General features: G+C 35.2%; 1 protein-coding gene across 2 annotated transcripts in view; it reads left to right on the forward strand.

Annotated features, from left to right (window-relative positions):
- The window catches only part of PDHX (pyruvate dehydrogenase complex component X), a 77,441-nt gene that overhangs the window by 27,731 nt on the left and 24,364 nt on the right, over window positions 1-25,346 (forward strand). For both annotated transcript variants that reach the window (XR_014297110.1, XM_082660688.1), the window contains exons 3-5: window positions 8,958-9,058; window positions 16,758-16,957; window positions 19,818-19,916. Coding sequence is in view for 1 of the 2 variants with exons in the window: in XM_082660688.1 (XP_082516814.1) it covers window positions 8,958-9,058; window positions 16,758-16,957; window positions 19,818-19,916 (400 nt within the window). In the remaining variant the exon portion in view is untranslated. The remainder of the gene's footprint in view (window positions 1-8,957; window positions 9,059-16,757; window positions 16,958-19,817; window positions 19,917-25,346) is intronic.

Raw genomic sequence — 25,346 nt, forward strand, 5'->3', positions numbered from 1 at the left:
CTTTTTCTTTTGATTACTTGTGCTATTTTCATGCAGGACAAGCCAGGGTGTACTTTAAGCCCCTGGAGCCTGTTTCCTTGAAGGTTGCTTTTAAAATTCTGTGTTCTGCCAACTCAGGAGAAATGTTGTTTACCAGTACACATAAGTAATTGAGAGCAATCTAAATCGTTGGTTCTCTGTAATTCATTGGCTTCATTTTTAGTTCATCACCTTTGTGATTTTTTTGAGCATAATTTAGTTCCTTTTTTAAGATTTTTAAAAAAATATTTATTTATTTATTTGGCTGCGCCGGGTCTTAGTGCACCACACGGCATCTTTGTAGTGGCGTGTGGGATCTTTAGTCACGGCATGTGGGAATCTTTTAGTTGCAGCATGCAGGCTCTTAGTTGCAGGATGTAGTTCCCTAACCAGGGATCGAACCCGGGCCCCCTGCATTGGGAGTCTTAACTACTGGACCACCAGGGAAGTCCATCGTAATTTAGTTCTTTAACATTTATGTATTGTTACACATGGGTATGACTATATATGTCTAAGTATGTTTGGTGCTTGGTACATAACTTGGTTCAGTCGTTATGTATTAAAAACATTTATATTCTACAAGAAAACTTTTTTTTTTTTTTTTTTTTGAGGTATGTGGGCCTCTCACTGTGTGGCCTCTCCCGTTGCGGAGCACAGGCTCCGGACGCGCAGGCTCAGCGGCCACGGCTCATGGGCCCAGCCGCTCCACGGCATGTGGGATCTTCCCAGACTGGGGCACGAACCCGTGTACCCTGCATCGGCAGGCGGACTCTCAACCACTGCGCCACCAGGGAAGCCCCCTAAGAAAGCTTTTAATATACCTTTTTTTCTTATTAGCTATGTTTTTAAAAATTTTTATCTTGAGATCTTTATTGTATGGTCACTGTTATTTAAAACTGAGTTTAGACCTTCAAACATTAAGGGGATTGAATTTTTTTCATGAAAATGAATAGTGTTGTATATAATTTTGAATCTAGTTTATTTTTAAGCTAATGCTAATGATCTGATAACCTTTAGTGGATGGCAGTTCGGTCTTACAAATCTTTAAGATTTCTTGAAAATCTGAGACTCTGTAATTCACAACTGTTACTAATGTGTGTGTGTGTGTGTGTGTGTGTGTGTGTGTGTGTGTGTGTGTGTGTGTGTGTGTGTGTGTGTGTGTCTGTTTTAAGCCAAGGCAATAAGGGTGCAGTGAAAAGAACTCTAGTCTAGGTTTGTCCTTTGGGGTTCCCACTCTGTCATGAAATATCTGGGAGTGAGTTGAATTAGATGATTTCTAAGATATATCCTTGACTTTAGAATTCTGTGATAACTCAGTTTCCTTTTCTTTTTTGAAGTCATAGTGTTGTATCACAACCTCCTCAGGAGCTTCCTGGGTGTAATCTGAAATCGGCATCATACATGGAGGATAGGGAGCGATGGAAGAAAGAGGCTCCAGGTTGGTAGGTGGCAGGTTTAATTAAGCAAAGGGACTTTCATGGGAGGAGGCCTTAACTGGGCTTGATCACGTATACTGTCCAGGTGGTCTCAGCACCACAGTACTATCTCAAGGCTATGTCCTTGGGCAGCTTCCAGCACTGGGAAGGCAAGCAGAGCACACATTTCACAGATGGGGAGGGGGTGAGGGACCTCCAGTTACTCTTGCCCAGCTAAGTGGTCACGTCCTCTTGATAACCTGTCTCATCACATGGAAACATGCAATAATATAGCATGTAAATTATTCCCATCTTCGTTGATCTAATGAATGTTAGAAAAGTAGTTTTGTAATGAATATTAGAATACTTAATTTCAGTCTGAGAGGATTAAGTAAAGAATGTGCATTATTAACTTAGTAGAGAAAACAGTTCAAAAATGCCAGGTAACATGTACAGTTTCAAAACCTGAAAGGTGAATTGAGCCACATTCCACATTTTTATTACAAACTTGTTATTTGGTGGGGGAAGTGTGTGTCAGATTATTTTTAGTTTAATTAAAGTGTATATAGATTGTTTTTTCATCAGTTGTAAGGTCATATCTGTTAAAATAACAAAAAGGAAGAAAATATTCTTGTTCCACCCTTTTGTGAGAGAATATTTGAGGGTATGAAAAACATTGTTTTCTTTCTTGAGATATTTAAGAGCTTATCCTGAAACACTGGAACAAAACTAGACTGAGGTAGTTACATGAGGTACTTGGCCACACATTGTCTGGAACAGCGTAGAACTTGCTTCATTAGCCATGTTACTGCTGCTGCCCTTGGTGTTTGTTATCCTTCAGAGACTGTCATTTTATGTGGGCTTTCCTTTTTTCATGGGACTGGGAATCTTGAATATTTAAAACAATTTTTGTGTAAATCTTAGATTGTATAATTAATACAGTGTGTAAAATTCAGAAGTAAAACTGTCTTAAAGGTGTTGTTCACTATTTGAATTGTTATCACCAGGTGCTACTAGAGAGTTAAATGGGTCTCTGGCTTCTATTGTAGATGAGGCTTTGGTTTCTGTTATTTCTGGGGATTTGTATACATGTTTGGATGCTAAAATGGAAAACTTCTGAAGTGTGCGTTTCACAAATAACTTCAGTGTTTTTTCAGTACACTACTATTTTAACAGCTTTTGAGGTATAATTTACACACTATTAACAGTCACCTATTTTAAGTGCTCAATTCAGTGATTTTTTAGTGAATATATAGAGTTCTTCAGCCATCACCAAAATACAACTTTAGAACGTTTATATCACCCCCAAAACTCCCTAATGCTTGATTGCAGTCACTTCTTTCTCTTATCCCTATCTTGATCTGCGTTCTATCTCTAAAACTTTGCCTTTTCTGGGCATTTAATGTAAATAGAATCATGTATTATGAAGTCTTTTGTGACTGGCTTCTTTGATTTAGCATGATTTTGCAGTTCATCCATGTTGTAGCATGTATCAACATATCAACAGTTCATTCCTTTAGTTGCTGAATAGCGTTCCATCATTATGCTTTTTTACGTTTATTGTTAATATTTCTATTATGTCAGAATTATAGAATTGGTGAGTGGAATTGGTGAGATTACAGTATTATTCAATAGAGCTTCCTGTAGTGATGGAAATGTTCCATGTCTGCACTGTCCAGTGTAGTAACCACGAGCCACATGTGTGTTGGGCACTTGAAATGGGTAATGCAGTGAAATTTAAGAGCCAGAAGGATGTAAGGGAGGTTAACTTTGCCTAGCAGTTTCCTTCTCAAACAACTACTCCTGCCTTGAGTCCTCAGAGCAGGATGCCCTAGGAGCCGGGTTGCCTGGGGTCTTGGGCCATGCAAGTAATATCTTTTCGTGTGTGATGAAGAGTTGGCAAACACTGACTAGGGCCCCCTTCTCTATCCTCCCACGCTGCCGTAGGCACTGACTGTATGAGATTGGCATTGCCTGCTTGTTTGTACTCTTCCTCAGTCAGACTCTGTCTTATTTTATCATTATTTTTGCCATAGGGTCTTGCACAGTGTCATGCACATAGGGGCAGCCAGTAAATATTTGTTGATATACGATTGAATTATCTTTGTCTCTAATCATAGGTGTCATTATGGTTTACCTTAGCACTGAGAAGAGGTTTCTTTCTTTAATGTTCATATAGATGTGACTTGGCCTCCCACCATTACCACCACACACACCTTTTAAATAAAGACTTTTATTCTTAACTTTTGGCAGAACAAGATTATTTTGTGAAAGTCATAGGATGTGTTTAGTTGATAAACATCACCATTAACTGTGTTTGATCAAGACTACACTTCATACCCAGAATTTACAAGAGAAAGGGAAGCCTCTGTATACTCCAGTCCTCAGCTCTGGCAGCTGCCCACCTGGACAAAGGCACAGGATGATGATGATGCTGGCTTCGGTGCTGGGGAGCGGCCCCCGGGCGGGCCTCTGCTCTGGCCCCTCCTGGGGCCCGCACTCTCGCTCCGGGCCCGCTCCACCTCGGCTGCTGACACGCACCACGAGGAGATGGCACAGGGACACGCAGGAACACGGCAAGGCTGCCATCTCCTTCTACAACCAGTCAGCCCTCAACGTGGCAGCTGAGGAGCCGTCTGTCACCTCACACCAGCCATGATGCTCTGTGCTAGCTTCTAAGTCTTCTCCTCTAGACTCTGAACTTGTTGTGAACAGAACCCTATCTTATTGTTTTGTTTATACCCAGTGCCTACCTATAAATGCCTTATATACTAATGTATGCTGAATGGTCTGTCTGAAATGATGGCGTATGGAGTAGGGAGCTAGAATGAGTCTTGGTTCTTAATGGTTATTAATAACATACGTAAGTTTTTAATCTAAAGATGTTGTGAAGTGTTATTTGAAGAGGTTTGTGAAGAGTTAACATTTGCAGTTCCATGATTTTTTTTATAATAGCTGCACATTCAAAACTTTCCTTAGAGTCAGAGAGATTAAATAGTCAGGATTACCAGTAAGTGTCAGAGCTTGGAATAAACCTGTGTCTGAGTTGGAAGAGCTCCTTATAACTACTGTGCCTTGCAGGTTTTCCAAGATACAGCACTAAATTGTTGACCAGGGCTGAAACTGAGTATATTTGGAATCTTCATGGCTCGTTATTTGTCTCAAAATTTTTCTTTGGCATTCATATTATGTTTGATTATTGACAGATAGAACCCTAGTTTTGTGATATTAGGGGTAATGTGCCTTATATAATAATACAATGTTTTAAACCTTGCTGTGGATCCTGGGGAAGGTTCACCACACAATAGATGCTTTTCTCTATGTTTCTTTACATTTTATCTCTCTCTCAGGATTCTCATAGCTAATATATATATATGTTTTGTGAATAGGTGTACCTTTAATTAAAACAAAATAAAAAGGAAACAGGATACCTAAGTTTTTAAATGTCAGAAACATGCTACAAATCAAATGTTAGAAGTGAAAGAAACATAAAGGACAGTTTGATGTATACCTTATGAGGAAATGAGGACTTGTGATATTATTGCAATTTTTTTCTGAAGTGTTTTAATCTCAAACTCATTATGTATGAGGCAATAGCTGGAGTCCTAGGGAATGAGGTAGAATGTAAAACACTTAAACTGTGTCCTGTTCCTATTATGAAGAAGCTCATAGTTTGGTAAATAGAAGAAAACCAATTTTTAAAAAAGTAATAGAAGTTAACATAACATTTCATAGTACAATTTGTGATTCATTTCAAATTAATTACAATTACTATAGGAATTCAGGAATAGGAACAAAATCATCTAGGTTGATCTATGGCTGAGGTAGAATTTGTGAATCATTCTCAAAGGGTGTTTGGAATTTGAAATAGGCAAGCACAAGTGATAAAACATTATTGTTTTCCTATGGGCAGAATTTCTTTTCTAGGTGTCCAAAAGAAGTATTTAATTGCTAGGTTGCCTGGTTCAATTGTTTTTTCCATGGTTACAGCAGAAACATATTAGGGTGTGATTCCTTTCCTTTTGAAATATAATCTGTCTTAACTGCCCTAGGACATCTGTCATATAAAGAAGTGATGTGAGATTGTATAATCTGGCACCATAGCTTTCTCTGTATGACAGACAAGTTTCCTTTTTGGGTGGGATTCCTGCTTACCTCACCAGCCTAATCTCTCATCACTTCTCTCAGGTAGTATTAGCCAGATCCTCCGAAGTTTCCTGTTTTCTTTCGCCTTGAGAGCTTTGGGTGTGTTGTGCCTTCTGCCTGGATCACTTGCCCCTTTACTTGATTGTCTCCTCCTCATCTTTTCAGGCTCAGACTAGATGTCTTTTTTTTTTTTTTTTTTTTTAAGGAAGGCTGCTCTCACCTTTTAAAAACTGAATTAGATACCCCTGCTGAGTGTTCCCATACCATCCTGACTTCACCTAATTCCACTGTTATTTCCAATTAATTTATCACAAGATAGTGAGGATGCTTCTTGAGGTCAGAAATCTTAACCACTTTTTTCCTCCCACTGCTGTATCCTCAGTGCTCTAATACATTTTCAATAAATATTGGTTGAGTAGGAAAATCTCTTTGGGGTTAGACTGAGCACCTTTCAGGTGTTTGATAAATATCTAACAGATAAGTTTATTTCATTAAAATAGTTTGTATTGGTGGTTCTGAATTATTTTAACTGAGATATAGTATAACCATCTGTGTGAAAATCTTGATATACAGTGAAGGAGTTTCAGTACAGTGAACTTTTAGAGCGTATTTGTTATGTCAGCGCTTTAGAATTTCCTTCATGTTCTTTTATTGAGTGTGCCTATTCATATTGCTGTACCAGCTGTTTTTGGTGTGTATGTGAGGGGGTGTATTTGTATGCTTCACATTTTTCTGTATCTTACTTTTTATTCTGTTTTTGTTTATGTCTGTCTCTTATAAGCAACATTTAACTAGATTTTATTTTTTTATTCATTTTGATATCTCTTTTAGTCGGTGGTTTTAATCCATTTATGTTAATTGTAATTACTGATGTGTTTGGACTTCTACCATTTTTGTGTTTTCTGTTTTTATCCTTTGCTTTTTTCTTTTCATGCATCTGCCTTCAACTGGATAATAGTTTTTGTTATTTTCTATATTTCCTGCTTTTATGAATGCTGTAGGTTATGTTTCCATTTTTATATTTTTTGGTATACACCATTAAGTTTTTAGGATACATATTTAATTATATTTTGCCAGTGCAGTCTAGAGTTATCCAGTATTTTCTCCTCCTATCTGTATCAAAGTTCTTAGCATGTTTTATCACCTAAAAATATCCTTATCCGTCTTATTGTTTTTTTTAATGTTTGAGTTGTAAACTTTTTTAACCCCTCAGAAATTACCTTTTAAATGATTAAATGTTAACACTTTATCGGTTTCTATGGTAACTTGTTTTGTGTAGCCCATGGGTCCCCTCTGTGTCTACCTTTCTTTTTGATAAACTGCATTTTGTAAGAGCTCATCAGTAAGTGGTAAATTTTCTTAGCTTTTATGTCTGAACTTTTCCTTCGTTCTTGAATGATGGTTTGGCTGCATATAAAATTCTAGACAGTTATTTTTCCTCAGCTTTTTGAAGATATTACTCCGTTGTCTTCTGACCTCTATTGCAGCTGCTGAGAAGTGTGCTCTCAGTCTGTCATTCCATTGAGGTAATCTATTTTTTTCCCTCTGATAGCTTTTAAAATTGTGTTTCAATTGTTGAAAGTATGTAATTTCTATACAGTGTATGATGTGGAGTCATGTTTATACAGTCTAATACTCTTTTTTTCTGTTGAATTCTTTTTATCAAGGTATTACCTGCACAGTGTAAGCTCAATTAACTTTTACAAACACATATATCCAGGTTACTAATACCTAGTCAAGATACAGAATATTTCCAGCAAGTTCCAAGGCTCCCTGTGCCCCCTCCTAGTCAATACACTATAGATAACCACACTCTAAACTCTTTCAGTGCTCTTTCATTTTGAGGATATATATCTCTTTTTAACTCTGGGAAATTCTCAGCAATTATCTCTTCAAGTATTGCTTGTCCACTATTCTCTCCCATCTCTTCCCTTGGAACTCCATTGGACAAACACTGCAGCCTCAGTTTATGTCCCTTAACTGCTCTTTTCTACTTGTCCTTTTGTCTGCCCATATTAAGTTCCAGTTAGTTCATTGAAGCTATCTTTAATTTACTAAATCATTCTTTCACTATGTCGACTGTAGAATATATTCCATTGATTGTTTCTTGTTATTTCATTAATTGTATCTTTCATTTCCAAGATTTCTAATTAGTTTTTTTCCTTTCAACCTGATGGTGCTTTATGTCTGTACATTATTTTTCTTTTTAATCTCTTGTTCTTGTGATGGATCTTATACCTTCATTTCTATTTCTGAACATCCTTAAGATACTTATTTTAAAATCTTTGGTGGGTTGCACTAAATAGATTGCATCTGAAATGAATTTCTGTTCCAATTACTGATTTTTGTGGTTTTCTTTCTTAGCATTAAATTTCTTCATGTTTTGGAACTTTGTTTTGCAATTTACTTTTGAGTGGAATGTTTCTGTTTTGGTTTCGATGTCTTCCTACCTGTCCCCTGAGTCTCCCTTTCCACGCCCCTCAATCCAGGGATTTTGCTATTGATATTTGGGATATTGGCAGATAAAGTAATGGAACCAGAGGGTGGCTTGACTCTGTTCTGGTATTGAGGTAGTGTTTTTGTCCCCTACCTTCTTAGACCCTCATTTCTGATATAAAGCCATAGTTCTAGTCAAAGGTTTTGGTTGCAGCCAGCCCTAGCTTTAAGCAGAGAATCGATTTGAGTCCCCTGCTTCATCAGGCCACTTTTAGTTCCCTTTGCTCCAAAGGAAACTACTGTACTTCACCCTTCCTCCCCACAACCTGCTTTTAGCTCCAGAAACCAGCAAGTCAGGTCCTGCTCAGCATTTTTGAATATCTATACTGTTTCTGTTGCACAGAAGTGTTTCTTATTTGACCTTAGCTATGTCTTTGATTTTCTCTCTTTATGCTTAATATGTTTTTATTCATTTGTGCTCTGTGGTGCAGACAGGGTTTCTGAACTCGCGTACAGTGTTAACCCGGAGGTGTTATTAATTGTAAAACTGTCTTCTTAAGGAATAATAATCAAAATATATTAAAAAGGAAGAAATATGGGGTCTGGAATTGATTTGTTTGGAGGAAGATACGCATCCCTTTCTATTCTCTATAAAATGCGATTTCATTTTTAATGTTTGCTTAATAATCTCTATAATCACTTTTTTATTATAACAGATATAATTTAGGTTCATTATTGAGCTTTCGGGAAATGCAACAAAGCGTACACATATACACCACAGAAACACACACAATATGAGAATTACTTGTAATTCCACAACCCAGAAATAGCTGTTGAGTGTTTTGGTACTTATTATCGTGTTTTACACACTTTACACACACCATCTCACATAACTAATATTCATATTTTAAAAAACAAAACAAACCCAGTCTTGTTTTGTAGGTGAAGCTGTGAGTACTGGAGATGCCTTATGTGAAATAGAGACTGACAAAGCTGTGGTTACCTTAGATGCAAGTGATGACGGCATCTTGGCCAAAATAGTGGTAAGTTTTTATTTTGACTGTCTTCAACAGGATGAAGATTTCTTAAATGTAAAGTTCCTTGAAATTGAGTTACTGTTTATTTTTACCTCTTTGTTTATAGTGTTATAGTATACATAATACATTTTAAATTCAGATGTTTAAAATATTTTAGTGTTAAGGTCTAATAGTAGCCAGTAATGATCAAACAACATAGAACTATTTCAACCATGATAAAGATAACTCAGTGTTTTGGGTTCCCTAGTGGAAAATGAGAAGCATTCTGGCCTGAAGGATGAGAGAAGTCTATTTGAGGTGGAATTTGAAGACAAAGAAAGCAATAGGTTAAAGCTTAGAGCTAGTAATTTCCAAGTTTATAGTTGGTAAAATTTTTAAAAAGAAATGTTTTACTCTAATCTCATGAAAGCAAGAAACCCTGTCTTCATCTATCCCCAGGACTCCGAAACCTAGAAAGTGTATAAAGTGACTGTCTGCTCAGCTCCTTTCTCTAGATGAGACTATTTGAAGTTGTCCTATGCATAGTCTTGCTTGTGGGTTTCATAGCCACACTCAGTGTCCTGGTCTACTTCTTACTCTTTCTTACAGTTTTATTCATCCTTTACATTTTTATAATTATTTAAAAATATAATTATTTAAAAAGCTATGTGTATGGAATATTTCATATACTTGAATGTAGTTGACAATCTTATCTTTTGATGGCATATTTTCTGCTTCATGAGCAAAAGGAAATATACTTGTGGGGCTAGCAAAACCAAAGTCATTTCCTTTTAGATCTACATTTTAATACATTGCAGTAATTTTCAAGGCTCTTCTCTGAACAAACTTTGCTTTATAACTAATTAAAAATATGAAGCTGTAACTTGGATACTTTGGTGGCATTATTACAAGCTGAAGTTAGTACAACCCTTCAACCCAACAACCATTCTTGTAGCAATACAAGAGAGGTTACTTAATTAATGGAAGGAAATACGGAATATCATATAGCCAATGAAAAATTGTTTCTAGGAAAAAAATGTGATTTCTTTATAAGTTAACAAAAATTGAAAAAAATTTTGGAAAAATGCTTTTACAATTGTGTGTGGACAGTGATTACAATCTTGTAGAACTTTAAAAACATAAATACAGAAAAGATTAGAAAGAAGTGTTATAAAAATTTGAGTATGTGTCTTTGGGTAGTGGAACTAAGTGATTCTCCTGCTCTGCTTTTTTCTGTTTTTCTCTATATTCTAAATTTTCTATAATAGGCATGTTATTTTTATAATGGAATATTAGAATTTATGTGAAAAGTAAAGTAAAATGAAATGCTTAAAGCCTGTTTAAGGTTACATGGTATACTCACTGATGGAGCATGTTTGTTTCTTAACATGTAGGACATTTAGTAGACAGCATGGTATAGCAGCTAAGATTGTAAGCTCTGGAGTCACACTGCTGCCTGATTCATATAGCTAATAAGTTCTGCGGGTTACTAGTTATGTCATGATTAGCAAATTCTTTTACCTTCATAATAAAGTGGAGATAACTATAATACCTAGGTCATGGGGTAGTAGTAGAGATTGAATGAGATAATGCATATACACTCATCACAAGACCTATCACCCACCAGGTGTCAATAAATATCACTGTTCCCATTATTATTAAAGTTATTCATTCAGTCTTGGTGACCATAAGCCCCCATTTCAGTCTGTATATTTTTCTAATAATTTGTGTTGGTTGTGACTAGACACTAAGCATCCATTTGTGCCTCTGTAGTTTGATTTGTACAGATAAACTGCACGTCTATTAGTAGTCCATTGTTGATGTGGTTTTAATTCTGGGCTACCAGCTTACCTCTGCTTTGACCATGCATATAATGCCTTCCTTCATACATTCTATTCAAAGACCATACCTTGGGATGTCATACTTGATATTTTATCTTTTACATTCTAATTTGTCAAACTTCCTTGTCATCTTCAATATTAATAGCCATGTTAAAACACATTGTTGAACATACTTCCTAGGAGGAAATGTGAATGGAAGGGTAAAATTTCTATACCTTTATAACTAGGAAAAAATAAATGTTCATACCAAAAGTAGTTTCTTTCACTAATTTATGCAGCATTTTGAAATGGAAAAAGGTTGTTTGAATTACCATATGTAATAAACGCAACTACATTTTATTGTGTGTGCTTTTGGCAAGCTGTGTTTTTGACCCTAGTTCTGGATTGTTTGGCTGTGAAAGTCTTCCAGAATTGACAGCATTTTCCACTCAGGTATTTAGTAATGCATTTCAGATTACTAATGATGTCATAGGTCAGTAGTGACTGTTCATCTGGCCCCAGAGCTCTGAAGCGGTGTGGGGGGTATGATTGACAGCAGCTTTAGCGGCACAGATAGCTATTTCCTTGCCAAAGACTGTATGTAGTTTAGGGCTTTGTGCTTTATTATTATTCCACATGCATTTTGGATAATAGGAATAGGAGTATATTCATGTCACAATGTGTGCAATTTTATGGGAAAAAATGGAGAAAAAAATTACGGTGGTTTTACTGATAGTGTTTGGTTTTTGTCTTTTTTTTTAGCCTTTCACCCCACTCCATTCTCAACCACCCCACTAGCAAGTTACAACTTTGTCTTTCAATGTGGAATAATCCTCATATTTTAGCACACATAATAAATGATTTTTAAAGGGATACATATAAGAGATTTTTACTTTCAGCATCAAGGAGTTGGATAATTGAGCTTGTTAAAAGGCAGGTGATGATATAAAACTCTAGTTTTTAGTTTGCCCCCATTTTGAAAGATTAGGAATTATAACCTATTTTGCTATTCATAGGGATTTACTTCCATAGTCTGTGAGAGGTTTTTATACTCTCCCTCTCCTCCCAATCTTATTCTTTTCTTTGTACTCATAATTTTTACCTCTGAATTCCATTTTAAATGTAAAATAATATTATTACATTTCAATTAGAGCCAGAAAAAAAGCTTAGAAGCTCTTAATAATATTAATAAAGAATAATTGGTATCAGTGTAATTTTATGATTTATTTCCAATTAAGTTAATTGGAGAGTTGTTAAATTCTCATTTAATCACTAGTAAGTTGTCATGCAAAAACCTTACATTATTACACATATATCAGTTCATAAGTTTAGTCTTAAATTTATTCAGCAAATTGGATAGCAGGTGTTTTACATGGTAATATAATAGAACATTAGGATGACATTTTTGGAGAGTTTATTAGAGATTGTGTAGTTTGGCTTCAAATGTATTTAGGGTTACTATATAATTTGTCATACAAGTCAGGATACTTTTGAGGGTGAGGAGGGCGTAGGATGTTAGGATTATTTAAACTTATATAATTAAAAAAATATTTAAACTTACATAATTTTAGAAAATTTTAGTTTATTGACTGGCAATGCATTCATTGATAGAGTTTTATTTTATTGGTAGGCCGTTACTCTTCAAAACAATTTTCAAAAACAGAATTCTTTCTAAAACCTACCATCCATGGATATTAAAACAGATTTTTAAAAAACTCTCTATTGATCATCTGAATATTACAAAAACAACAGATCATAATTATTTTTGGTATTGTTCGTCAAATTCAATCAATTTCTTGATTGTTTCCCACTCCAGTACTGTGTCACTGATGTTTTCGAAAGAATGGATTTTTTCAATAAGGTTTTATTTTTTTGTTAGATTCCCTCCTCCCCTCCATTATTTTTTATTAAATTGCCTGCAGTCTCCTTCAGCATTGCATTTTGTAGTTTGAAAGTTAATGGTTGAAATTTGAAATTGTAAGACCTTCAGTTGATTCTTCTCTGTAGACTATAATATTTTTAACTGAGAAAATACCCTCTCAAAGCTCAGAGCAAATTCTACTAATTGGGAGATACTCTCAGTTCTAATTTTTTTAATACTGAAATGGGTAAATGACATTGAAGTAGTAAATGAGTCTATGTTCCCCATGAATTAAAAGCTAAATCATTTATAATCTACTCTTCCTTTCTAAGCTTCTTTGTAAAAATAGTAGCAGTGTCTTGAGGTGCTGTATGATCATTTTGATTGAGCTAATATAATTTACAGATTGGGTACTGATCATATTGAATGTTGTCTGTAGTGTCACACTGCATTGACTCCTTGCTAACTAGCCCTGTGACCTTGAGCAAGTTATTTAACCTTTCTCTGCCTCAGTTTCCTTATATGTAAATGGGAATAATAATAGCACTTCATAAGGTTTTTAAGAGAATTAAATGAGTTAATACTGTGCTAGAACAGTGCCTGGCACTTGAGTACCAGGCAAACTGGTATTCAAGGACTTAGTGGATGTCTCTCCTCCCCTCTGCATTTTAGCTTGTTATTGATTTGTTTTCTGCTTCATTGTTTCTATGTGTCTTCCTTTTAAACCAAAGTTCATAGTGTATATAAGTTAAATATATATATTAAAGAATAAAAGCAAGTTAAAACTGTATAATGGTTCAAACTATGATGGAAAATCTGTACTGTTTGCAAGCCAACTAAGCCAGTCATGTGACTCAGCTTATCTCCACTAACCATTGTGCATGTTCCTTCAGTACTCACTTAGCAGCTCTCAAACTGTTCTGTTTTAAAGAAGAAAAATATTTAAATAATTTCTTAACTTACTGATTATTTTTTAATGCCAGAATCAAAGCAGACAGTATTTACCAGCACCTTTAATGGCATGAACCCTCTCAAACAATTTCTCTGTTGCGAAATACTGCTGTAGATATTTTGTGTCTTTAGCATCTCATATCCTTGGGTACACTGGAGCTTATTAAGGGGGCTGTATTTAGCACATTTGCAGATAATACATTTCAGCTTTGGGGGATGTCTCTGGTAGAGAGGACTCATACCAGGGGTCTGCGCCTAGGGATAGAATTCAGACTCTATAGGTATATGTATATTGAGAAATAGTTTGTCACAGAAATAGTTTGTATCAATGTCTCACATGTCGCTGTTTACCCAGCCTCATGCTGGGCCTTTCGATATGAATTTCCAGTCCTTCCCAATGGGGACAGTCCTCTGTAGTTCAGTCTTGATCCAAGTTGAGTATATTTTTGTTTTAAAAATAACTTGGAGGAAAACAACACCGCAATCATAATAATAGCATCTTTCCAATTTATGTAGTACTCACTAGATGTCTGGTACTATTCTGAGTGTCTTGTATATAACTCATTTATTTCTTATGATAATTCTGTGAAGTAGTTAGTAGTATTATTTCCATTTTACAGATGAAGAAACAGGCATGGTGAGATAAAGAAACCTCACCAAGGTCACATAACTAGTAAGTAGCAGAGCCAGCATTGAAGCCCAGGGAGCCTATAGAAAACTGCGAGGGAAGGCTAGTAGTTTAAATGACAGACTCCAGATCGAATATTTGAGCATTAACGGGCTGTTTTAGCAGAACTAAGTGTAAAAATCTTGCATTTAATATTAAATCAGTGACACAAGAGTAAGGGAGAATTTTGATCAAGTAAGTCAAATGCCTGGGAAAAGACCTGGGCCTCTGAGGTGTCGCAAAGCTCCAGATGCTGTAGTGGAGCAGAGCGCATCCACAGTGCTAACTTAGAGGGAGCAGTAACAAAGGCTCATTTGGTTTCTCAGCACAGTTTTGAAAAGAGCATATTCTTCTGTTACTGAGTCTACACAAATTTTAAATATTTGCTGACCACAACATAAGCAAATATCTACAGGAAACTAGCACGCCTCTAAAAGATCTCTTATTGCACTAAGGGAATAGAAAAAGAGAAGTGATTTTAAATTGTATAGTGATTTTAATGACTTTAAATGGAACTATAATAGGCATTATTTTCTTATAACTTCTATTAATATGTTCAAGTTGTGTGGTAGTATATCATTGTTCATGGTATTTGGATTTCATGTTTCATCGTGTCATTTTTTAATGGAAAAATATGAGTAGTTAAAAATAAAATCTACTTGATATTTAGATATGGTAAAAATGGAAATGATACTAAATGCTCATTATTGCCCACTTGTGAAGGTGTCAATAAGTAGGGTATATACGGAATCATTTATATGATTTATTGTAGTAAATGAAACAAGGTGAGGTGTCAGTTTCAGATTCTACATAGTATCTGATTCAGGTTTTAGAAACCTATTGATATTTTTAAAATAAAACTTTCCTTTTTTTAAAGAATGCTTTTTATTTGAGTGAGGTTCTTTGAACTTGGATATTGATCCTATTTCTGGTTCAGTTTTGATAGGAATTAACATCAAGTGTACTTCATATCACTTAATGCTTTCTTCTATCAATTTTTTAAGAAAATTGATCATTTTACTTTGTGATTTTGAGTTAGCAGTTCATAAGCAGGTAAATAGACATTTTCAGAAGAAGAAAAAGTGTTAACCCATTAGTAATCTTAACTCATCTTTTTGACATAGTAAAGAAAAATGAGCAGTCCACAGAAGTGAAACTTTTTAGTATGCGATGAACAACTAAACAAATTGTTCTTGGGTTGTTTAGCATTTTTCTTAGCCACAATTCATTAAACATCCTTATTTAGTTTTACGTACCCATTTCTTTTATATATTTACTGTTCTTCTCCATCAGTAGTTAGTAAACTTAGAAAGCTTCCTAACTCTCAGAATTTATGCCTTATTATTTTAATAGTGCACATATTAATAACCATGAAAATTACTGTTACTTAGAAAATGTCAAACCCATTCTAAGAGTTACGCTTTTACTTATAATTACTATACTAGTGACTGTCCTGCAGTCTGTCATTCTATTATTCATTAGATTACATCTCTAATGAACCTTATTTAAAGTAATTGAAAGGGAACAATAGAAAACTTTGAAGGAATGACATTTTCTTCCAGTACTGAACTGATATTATCATCTGAAGTTTCTCTAGGGACTTCTTTTAATAAGTAAATAAGAATCAACTCTTTCTTTATAAATTAATGCTGCTGAAATGCTTCAAATATATTTGAGTTTAAAAAAATCATCTTCGATCTTATTTATGTTTTTAGTTGGCAATATCTATGAAAAAGTGGTCAGCTGAGACACCACCATGTTTCTTATGTACTTACAGAAAATTCATGAGGTTTTTATTTTATTTCTTAGGTCTTTCAAATATACATACAGGGAAGAAATTAAATATAGAGAAATGTGGAAAGTATATTTAACATTATTAACCACAGTAGTTAACCAATTCTGTCTATACAATGGGATGTCCTTTTTTCCAGAGACTAAGTTTACTGAAAAGATCTTACTTTAAATTAATTTTCATAAATATGACTTATTTGAAGGAATTAATCCCTTATGAAATCTTGGAATTCTCTAAGCCATTGTGGAAACTGTCTGGGAAAGACCAACAGTTAAGATATGTTACTACAACTCCTGTTTTGGATTTGTACTGAATGACATCAAGAGGAAGATGGTAATGGTAGCTCTTATATATTTGAAGCCTGTGGGAAAGAGAAGAGATTCTAGATTTTTGGTTTTTTTTTTTTTTTTTCAGGAGGTAGAATCAGTAACTGGAAGGAGGAGAGTAGTGAAAAAAGGGGTAAGTGCGGGAAGGTAGGCAAGGCACATGAAAGGCGGAGGCAGGCTAGCTCAGGTGTAGATTTTAGCTCACGTTAAGAGAGATTTCTAACTGGTACAGAATTATCCAAGGAATAAACTACTTCATGAAGTCATGAGTCTTTCCATCTCTGCAATTATTTTCTTTTTAAAATATAGGTTGCAGAAGGATCTAAAAATATACGGCTAGGTTCACTAATTGGTTTGCTAGTTGAAGAAGGAGAAGATTGGAAACATGTTGAAATTCCCAAAGATATAGGTCCTTCGTCACCAGCTTCAAAACCATCAGTGCCTTGCCCTTCACCAGAACCGCAGATTTCTACCCCTGTCAAAAAGGAACACACACCAGGAAAACTACAGTGAGTATGTTTATTTGAATGATGTTATTTAAAAAAAAAAAAAAATGTTACAGCAACTTTTTGAGTATTTTAATCATTATCCTTTTTAAAACTCCTTTGTACATTAAGTAGGAAGTTGCTGCTCTTCCCTTTTTTTCTCTTAGGAAACTGAGGTCTAGGAATGATTATTTTACCATCATTGTTTATTCCACAGACAAATAGTATTGAATACCTACTATATTCCAGGTACTGTGAAGGCCCTGTACACCTTGTGGAGAAAAAGACAAACATCCTGTGTCCCCACTGAGCTTGAGTTAGGCTTTAGGATTCCAGAATGGAATTCAGTGTACCAAACTTCATATTGTGTTCTCATTCGTGGAATCCTAATTACTGTAATGTGAATTACAGTTTCAAATGTATAGCTGATATAAAATGAAATTAGCATTTTAACATGCCTTCCTTTTCTAACTACCCTGCATTTGAGTTTCTGACACGTATTAGAGCTCGATTTTGTCCAGTTGTTCTGTAACAACACAGATACTTAGTAAACATCGTTTCACTTTAGCTTTCCATAACTTTAGTCGATGGACTCTGAAAATTATGTTTTATTTATTTACTTTAATATTCTCTATAATTATATGAAATTCCTTTTTTATTATAAAAAAAGTTCTTTTTAGAAAAATGGTCCTATTAAGAATGCTTTTGAGCATAAATAAAAATGCAGACGCTTTCATTTTTATATTTTTTTCCAGTCATTTACCATTGTCAGTTCTTGTTAGAAGAAGTTGCCAGTGTGTTTGAAGTACTGAGTTTTAACTTTCCATTATCATACACAGTATTTCTGACTCCATTGCCTTGACTCTTTATTTTCCATGAAAATCACAAGGTAGGCTCATGGATGCTTGGTACTTAATGCTCTTTTCCCTTTTGCAAAGGTAGTATACTCTGTGATTTTGTTAATATCCAGTGTTAGAAATTTTCATGGGTCTGAAACCCCATGGTGTAGTTTAAAAACAGCTGACCTGTGAACCTGCACAGTGTTGGCCCATGTAGTGATTTAAAAAAATTTTTTCAGTTGGTTTGTTACTAGCTAATCTTACATTAAAACCTAAAATTTCAGGGCTTCCCTGGTGGCGCAGTGGTTGAGAGTCCTCCTGCCGATGCAGGGGACACGGGTTCGTGCCCTGGTCTGGGAAGATCCCACATGCCGCGGAGCGGCTGGGCCCGTGAGCCATGGCCGCTGAGCCTGCGCATCCGGAGCCTGTGCTCCGCAATGGGAGAGGCCACAACAGTGAGAGGCCCGCGTACCGCAAAAAAAAAAAAAAAATCTAAAATTTCAGTTTCTCTTGAAAAATCTGAAGATTTGGTACCATTGAGCCCATATCAACTAGAGCTGTTTCCCAGAAATGCAGAAAATGCCACATTTGTTCCTCTCCTTTTCGGAGTTATAAACTTCTGGATCTAGCCCGTTTTACTCATTTTTAAAAATATGACTGTGTAGTTATTTGTGTTTGCTATTAGGCTTAAAGGTCTTATTTGAAGAGTAGACACTTATTCATGTGACCTATTGGTGTGTGTCTCAGTTTCCTTGTCTGTAGAATCAACATAATTGTGTTTGCCTCTCTTCTTTATATATGAAGTAAAAATGCTTGCATGTAAATACTAAGGACTTGAAAAAATATGTTAAGATGTAATTCAACAACAACAACAAAACAACCCAATTTAAGTGGGCAGAGGACTCAAGTGTGCATTTCTTCCAAAGAAGATGTACATATGGTCAGTAAACACATAAAAAGATGTTAGGGAACTGCAAATCAAAACCACATTGAGATATCACTTTGCACTAATTAAAGTGGCTGTTATCTAAAAACAAGAAAAAAAAAAACCCAAAACAGAAAATAACAAGTGTTGCTGAGGATATAGAGAAATTAGTATTTCTGTGCACTGTTGGTGGGAATGTAAAATGGTGCAGTCACTCTGGAAAACAGAATTGCTGTTCCTCAAAATATTAAAAATAGAATTACCATATTATCCAGCACTTCCTTTTCTGGATATACTCAAAGGAATTAAAAGCAGGGTCTTGAAGAGATATTTATATACCCATGCTCATAGCAGCAGCATTCACAATTGCCAAAAGATGGAAATATCCCGTATGTCTAAAATGTGCTATATATATACAATGGAATGTTAGTCTTAAAAGGGAAGGAAATGCTGACACATACTGTAACGTGGACGAACCTTGAAGATATGCTAGGTAAAATAAACCAATCACAAAAGGACAAATGATGAATGATTTCACTTATATGAGTTACCTAGAGTAGTCAAATTAGTAAGGATAGAGAGTAGAATGATGGTTGCCAGGGGCTGGGAGGGATGGGGAGTTACTGTTTAATTGGTACAGAGCTTCATTTTGGGAGAATGATAAAGTTCTGGAGATGGGTGGTGGTGATGGTTGTACAACATTGTAATTGTACTTAATCCCACTCCATTATAACACCTAAAAATGCTTAAAATGGTAAATTTTACATACATTTTACTATAATAAAAAAAAACATGAAGGAACAACATAGTTTCTTATTGATGTATGTGGTGAGGAGCCATGTGAAAAGTGATTAGTCAAAATAGAAGCTTTCTCCCTATGAATATTTATTCTTATTAAAAGTGTTTTGAAATAATAACTAGTTAAATTTGTATGAAAATGTTTTCATAGTAAAATAAACCAGGTTAGTACAGATTAATTTATTTGACTGTCACTATGGGAGTCATTTTAGCTTTATTATGTTTTAATTTTTCTAATTCTCAGCAAAACTGTGGACATTTAGATATATTTGAATCAAATATAAGTGTTCATTGGTTCCATTAATTTTCATGTTTTCTTTAGGTTCCGTTTAAGTCCAGCTGCCCGCAATATTCTGGAAAAACACGCACTGGATGCTAACCAGGGCACAGCCACTGGCCCTCGGGGGATATTCACTAAAGAGTACGTGTGTGCTTTTTGTAATAACCAGTTCCATTATTTATCATGATCATCTTTTTCTGAAAGTATTTAAAGAAGGGCTTATTTAGCATTAAGATTTAAAAGGAAATACACTGTTCTTTTGTACTTTTAATTGCTTTTGTCAGCATAAAATGTATTTTATGCAAGGGTTGTTTTTTGAATAATTGCAGCGTTACTGAAAAATAGTTCTAATTTGATAACTAAGCCAGAACCTTAGAAATGATGATAAATGGAGAAAATTAGAGTGCAAAATGGTGAATCTTTATATTGTTTTTAAGTTTGTATGAAATAATCATGCAATCACATTTAAATTTCTGAAGCATAGTTTAAGAAAAAAATTCATTCTTAACCCATTTGGATTTTGCTCACGTGTACAATCAAAGCAATTTCCATAGGCAGTTGGGTCTCATTTTAGATTTTCTTTTCTATTCCGTTTCTCAGTCTGTCCGTGAATTAGTACCTCACTTTTTTAGGACCACACTACTAATTAGAAATATTTTATAGTAAGCTTTAAAATCTGATAGAGCTATCCTTTCTCTTCTTTTTCAGTAAACCAGTTTTCTTGGTTTATTTTTATTTTACTATTCTTCCAAATGAATTTTAAACAATTTGTCTAGCCCTACTGGTGGGGTTGGGCAGGAAGACTATGTTCTTTTTATTGGGATTGTAGCACATTTTAAATTAACTTTGGGAGAAGTGAAATCTTTATGATGTTGAGTCTTCCTGTTCAAGAACACTATGTGTTTCTATTTGTTTAACTTTTGTGTCTTTCAAGAATATGTTAAAACAGATGACCCCTGCTCTATTGAAAATTAGTCTGGTGAGGAAGACAGGTTAATCAAATAGGCATATGAGCTAATGTGAAATTGCTATAGTGGTGTCTGCCACATTTCTACTAGAGTAATATTAAATTTTCAAATTGAGTTAACGTTTTAAAGCAATATGCTTATTCCCTGTTTATCTACTATTGATAAAAGTGATCAGTAGTATTTGGCAGAAATTTTTACAAGGTGAGGTAGAGCAAAGTTATGAAATTATTAAGTGGCAAACCAGGTGACCTTTCTTTTCATTGGATTATTTTACTCTTCATTAAAGCATTGGTTTATTGTTGGATATTTCTTTTAATGAAAGCAATACCCTTTAATTCTTAGATATTCTCATTTATCTGTACTTCAGCCTTACTGATTTGTTAATCAGACAGGTGTGTGTGGTTTTCTTAAACATATAGTGTGAAGTTTGTGCCAACATACTCACATGAGTTGGAAATCAGCTGTTCTGACCCCTGGCTGAAACGCAACATCCTGGACTGTGGATTTTTAATTAAAAGACTTAAAAGTTTCACTTAGCCATAAAAAATTAAAATAAAGAATCCTGATAGGTAGTTAAGCCTAGTTTTTTCCCCACATTAATCCTTATTTAGTATATACTACTTGTATCTTAATTTTGTTAATCTTCTACCAGTCCATACCTTATGAAAAAGTCTCTGTCTGTAAAAATGGGAGAAAACAACTTTCCTTATAACATGGTAGACTTACCCATATATATCTGAGGGATAAGATAAAGAGTCTATATTTAATTCATTAATTGTTGAAGATTTGATGAAATGTAAAATAATCATAGATGTAACTTAGAAAGATCAATTTTGCAAATTTGTGAAAGATAAATTGGAGCAGAAAAAGACTTGAGGTAAGGAGATAAATTAATAGGCTCATAAAGTAGTCTAGCTAAGAGAGAATGAATACTCAAATGTGGGTAGGAACCTAAAAGAGAGATCACTGATGGATACAGCATTATAAGGAGAAAATCCAGAAGCCTGTAAAGGATAGAATGTAGAGCACAGACCAGGATAGCAATGAGTCAAGGGAGGAACTTGGGATTCTGTTCCAGGTGATGACATTTTGGCCCCATAAATAGAAATAAGGGATTTGCAGAAGCATTTGTCTTGGTGGAATAACTAATGTGTTTGGTTTGAAGCTTATTGTCAGTGCTGACAAACCAGATTCCAGATATTAGAATCAGTGAGGTGAAGATGCATCTTGGGAGATAGTTTGGTACTAGAGAGGAAGGTTTGATAAAGTGATAGTTACAGTTGAGATCATCAGTAGGTAAACATTTTAGAAGGCAAAAATTTCTGTATTGGAGGATATCTAGGAGATGGATATAAGTCAAGGAGGAAGGGCTCTGAGAAAAGGCTCTTGAAGTTGGTGATTAGTGACCGTTTAGAGGGCAAATCAGTGGTGTGATGGCAGTGGGGTAAAGAAGTAGAGTTTTCTTTTTCTTTCCCTTCTCTTTCCGTATGTGCTTAATACATATACGATGAACAAGTATCTTTTTTAAACCCAAGTTGAAAGTTATCATAGTAGTCTGACATCTCCTAAGGAGGACAGAATGGTGTTATCTTGTTGGATACCCTAAGGAAGCACTATTACAGAGTTATGATTTTGATATCTTTGCTATCTTTGTCTGCCTATTACCCAGTCCTTTCCCTGCCCTTTAACTCCCTACTATAAAGACCCTTCGGTCTTTAAAATATGACATATTACAAAAGATTTCATGAGGAAAATGGATCCTTAAAGCATGCATTATTGAGAATATTTACTTTGTATACTACTAAAGATACCTTGTTTTAAGTTAAACACTGAGGTGAGCTTTGGAAAAAAAATTTGTCCTCGTGTCATCTACAGAAATGTCATCTTCTGGTAAGACTGACAAATTGCAGCCTTCAGCATAAGCTGTGCCCCAAATACCTTAGCACACATTCTTGAAATAATGAGAGACATCCTTCCTTCTTACCTTGTCAACTAAAAGTGCAAGTAGAAGAGAAAAGTCAGTTGCAAGAGCTGAGGAGGTGTCTCTGACCCATTGTATTTATGAAGAAAACCATAAGTGTCATGGTTGCTATTTTAATGTTTCATGAAAGCAAGCATATTGCTCAGAGTATATGTTGTGCAAAAGCATGTAGACTTTGCTTTGCCTGTACATGTAACTGTTTTAGGAAAACAAGTGCCAGGGACACTGTTGGAGGTTCTTGGCCTATAGCCTAACTTCTTTGGCATATCTACGTCTTAAGTCATACTTGTAGCTAATGTTTGTGTTCGTATCACAGCATCACAAATATAATAGGCATGACAGTCATGTCTAGTATGTTTTCAGTGATACTTCTTTTTAAAACTAATTCGTAGCACACCCAAATGACTTAAGGGATCTGGTAGAGAAGGTTCTGCCTTAAGTGAATGCCCAAAGCAGAAGTGAATGGTGTATCAGTTTTTCTCTAGTTTTTATAGCTTTTAATATCTACCTGATTCTTCAAGCTTAGACTGATTAATTACTTAATGGACAGAAATCATTAAAAATCTTTCTCTGCATTACAGAAACTAAATTATTGGCTGTTATTAAACAATAATTAACATTCATACTTTATGAGGTATATAAGTGTAAAATCAGCAATAAAAGTTTACTGTGAGCCCATGGCCAGAATTGCTTTTCTGCTTGTTTATGATTCATGACTCCTACTTACTTTCAGGGATGAACCTAAACTGCCTTTTCTTGATAAAAATAGTAAGTAATAGTAATGCTGATAGTGAAATAAGAATATGTCTATTTAGTGTGACCAACCTTTTTTAAAGTAGAATGTATTCAGGCATTATTTTAGATTTTTTTAGTCTCCTCAAGTGTTCATTGTTTTCTGTTGTTGTTGTTTGTTGGTTTGTTTGTTTTTAACCGATTACTGCGGGTACACTAGTGATCCCTGTATAAAGAAATCAGTGTGTTTTGTATATGCCATTCTGATGCTAAACTTTAAAACCCAGATTAATAATAGATTTTGTTAGAGAGATGTATTTAATTACCTTATATGATGAAAGGGGACTAGTAATGTTAGACTGTAACAGCTCTTAAACGTGAAATATCCTTTGTTAAAGGTATTTTTCTAAAACAAAAGGCCTTATCTTATATCAGTGCTCACACTTTTATCTATGTGGCCAAGGTTTTGACTCATGACATAAATCCCCAGGAATTGTAGAGCAGTCATTTACTTCACATGTAAATATTATAACAATTAACTGGAAAAATGGTGCTTTGGGTTAGAAATATCATAAGTAAATTTAAAATTAACTTCCAAATAGGAGTAAGCTTGCTGTTAAAAAGCCTTAAGAGCACATAAGCTCATTCCCCAGGACACTCAGTCTTTCTGCCGTTACCATCAGGTTTGTGGCTCACCCTTGGAGAACCAGGCTTGCCTCTAGTTATGTTCCTGTTACTTTTTGTGTGGTAGGTGAAGGGCCTTTGTCTGGAGGTCCTACTTTTAGCTACTTCAGACTGGGTAGATAACTATTCTTCATTCAATCACAGAATTGCTGTTAATCTGAGATATGCTCATTTAATTCTTTCTATTCTAGCCTTTTCTTCTGAGAAAAAATTGTTCCGACTCTGCCTAGTTTAATTGGCATACTCTACACAGGTATTAGAAAGGTAGTAGGAAATACACAGGCTTTGGAGTTGGCCATACCCAGGTTTGGTCCCAGCCCTGGCAGCTCCTAGCTGCCTACCTCTTCAGCTTCACCTTTAAACCCTCTCCACTTTGTTCACTGCCCTCCTTCTACGCTGGGCTTCCTTCTGTTCTTAGAAGCCCTAATTTCCCTGCCTTTACACTTGCTGTTCTCTGCCTAGAAACATGCTTTTCCCAGCTGTTCTTGAGACTTGCTCCTTCATGTCCGTCCACAGAAATATTATTTCTTCAGTCCTTCCCTGACCGCCCTGTTTTAAAGTAACACCTCCTCTCACTCATGACTCTCAATCTCTTTACTCTGCTTTATTTTCTTCACTATCTGTTCATTTGTTTACTTGCTTAATGTATGACTCTCCTATAGAATAACACTCCTTGTTGGGAAGTGTTTTAACATTATATTTTCAACACCTAGAGTAGAGTAGGTGCTTGAGAACTACTGACTTAGAAATGGAATTTAACCTCTTTGAACCTACTTCCTCATTTATAAAGTGGGAATAATAATACCTCCCTCACATGGCTGGTGTAAGATTACATTAACATAACCACAGTACATACACAAGAGGCTCACTTTTCCACTTCTATTCCCTCTTTCAGTACTTAAAGATCAAGGATGATACAACCTTTAAGATTTCTTTGTCAGTCTGACCTCTTATCTTAAATGTCAGCTCTTTAATTTTGAAACAAGTAACTTACTTGCACTTAATGTTAAGTTCATGTATCCCTTTCTGGACCTGATATAAAAATCATAGACTCTCCTTCCTTAAAAATGTACCAGTACACATTGGGAGATCCCTCCCATGATGCCTCCCCAAGCTAGAGCATTCCTGCCTGTGTCAATTTTCTATTGCTGCATGACAAATTGCAACAAACTTAGTAGCTTAAAACAACACCCACTTATTATCTAA

This window comes from Grampus griseus (genome assembly GCF_964374135.1).
Source record: "Grampus griseus genome assembly, chromosome: 8".
NCBI lineage: Eukaryota > Metazoa > Chordata > Mammalia > Artiodactyla > Delphinidae > Grampus > Grampus griseus.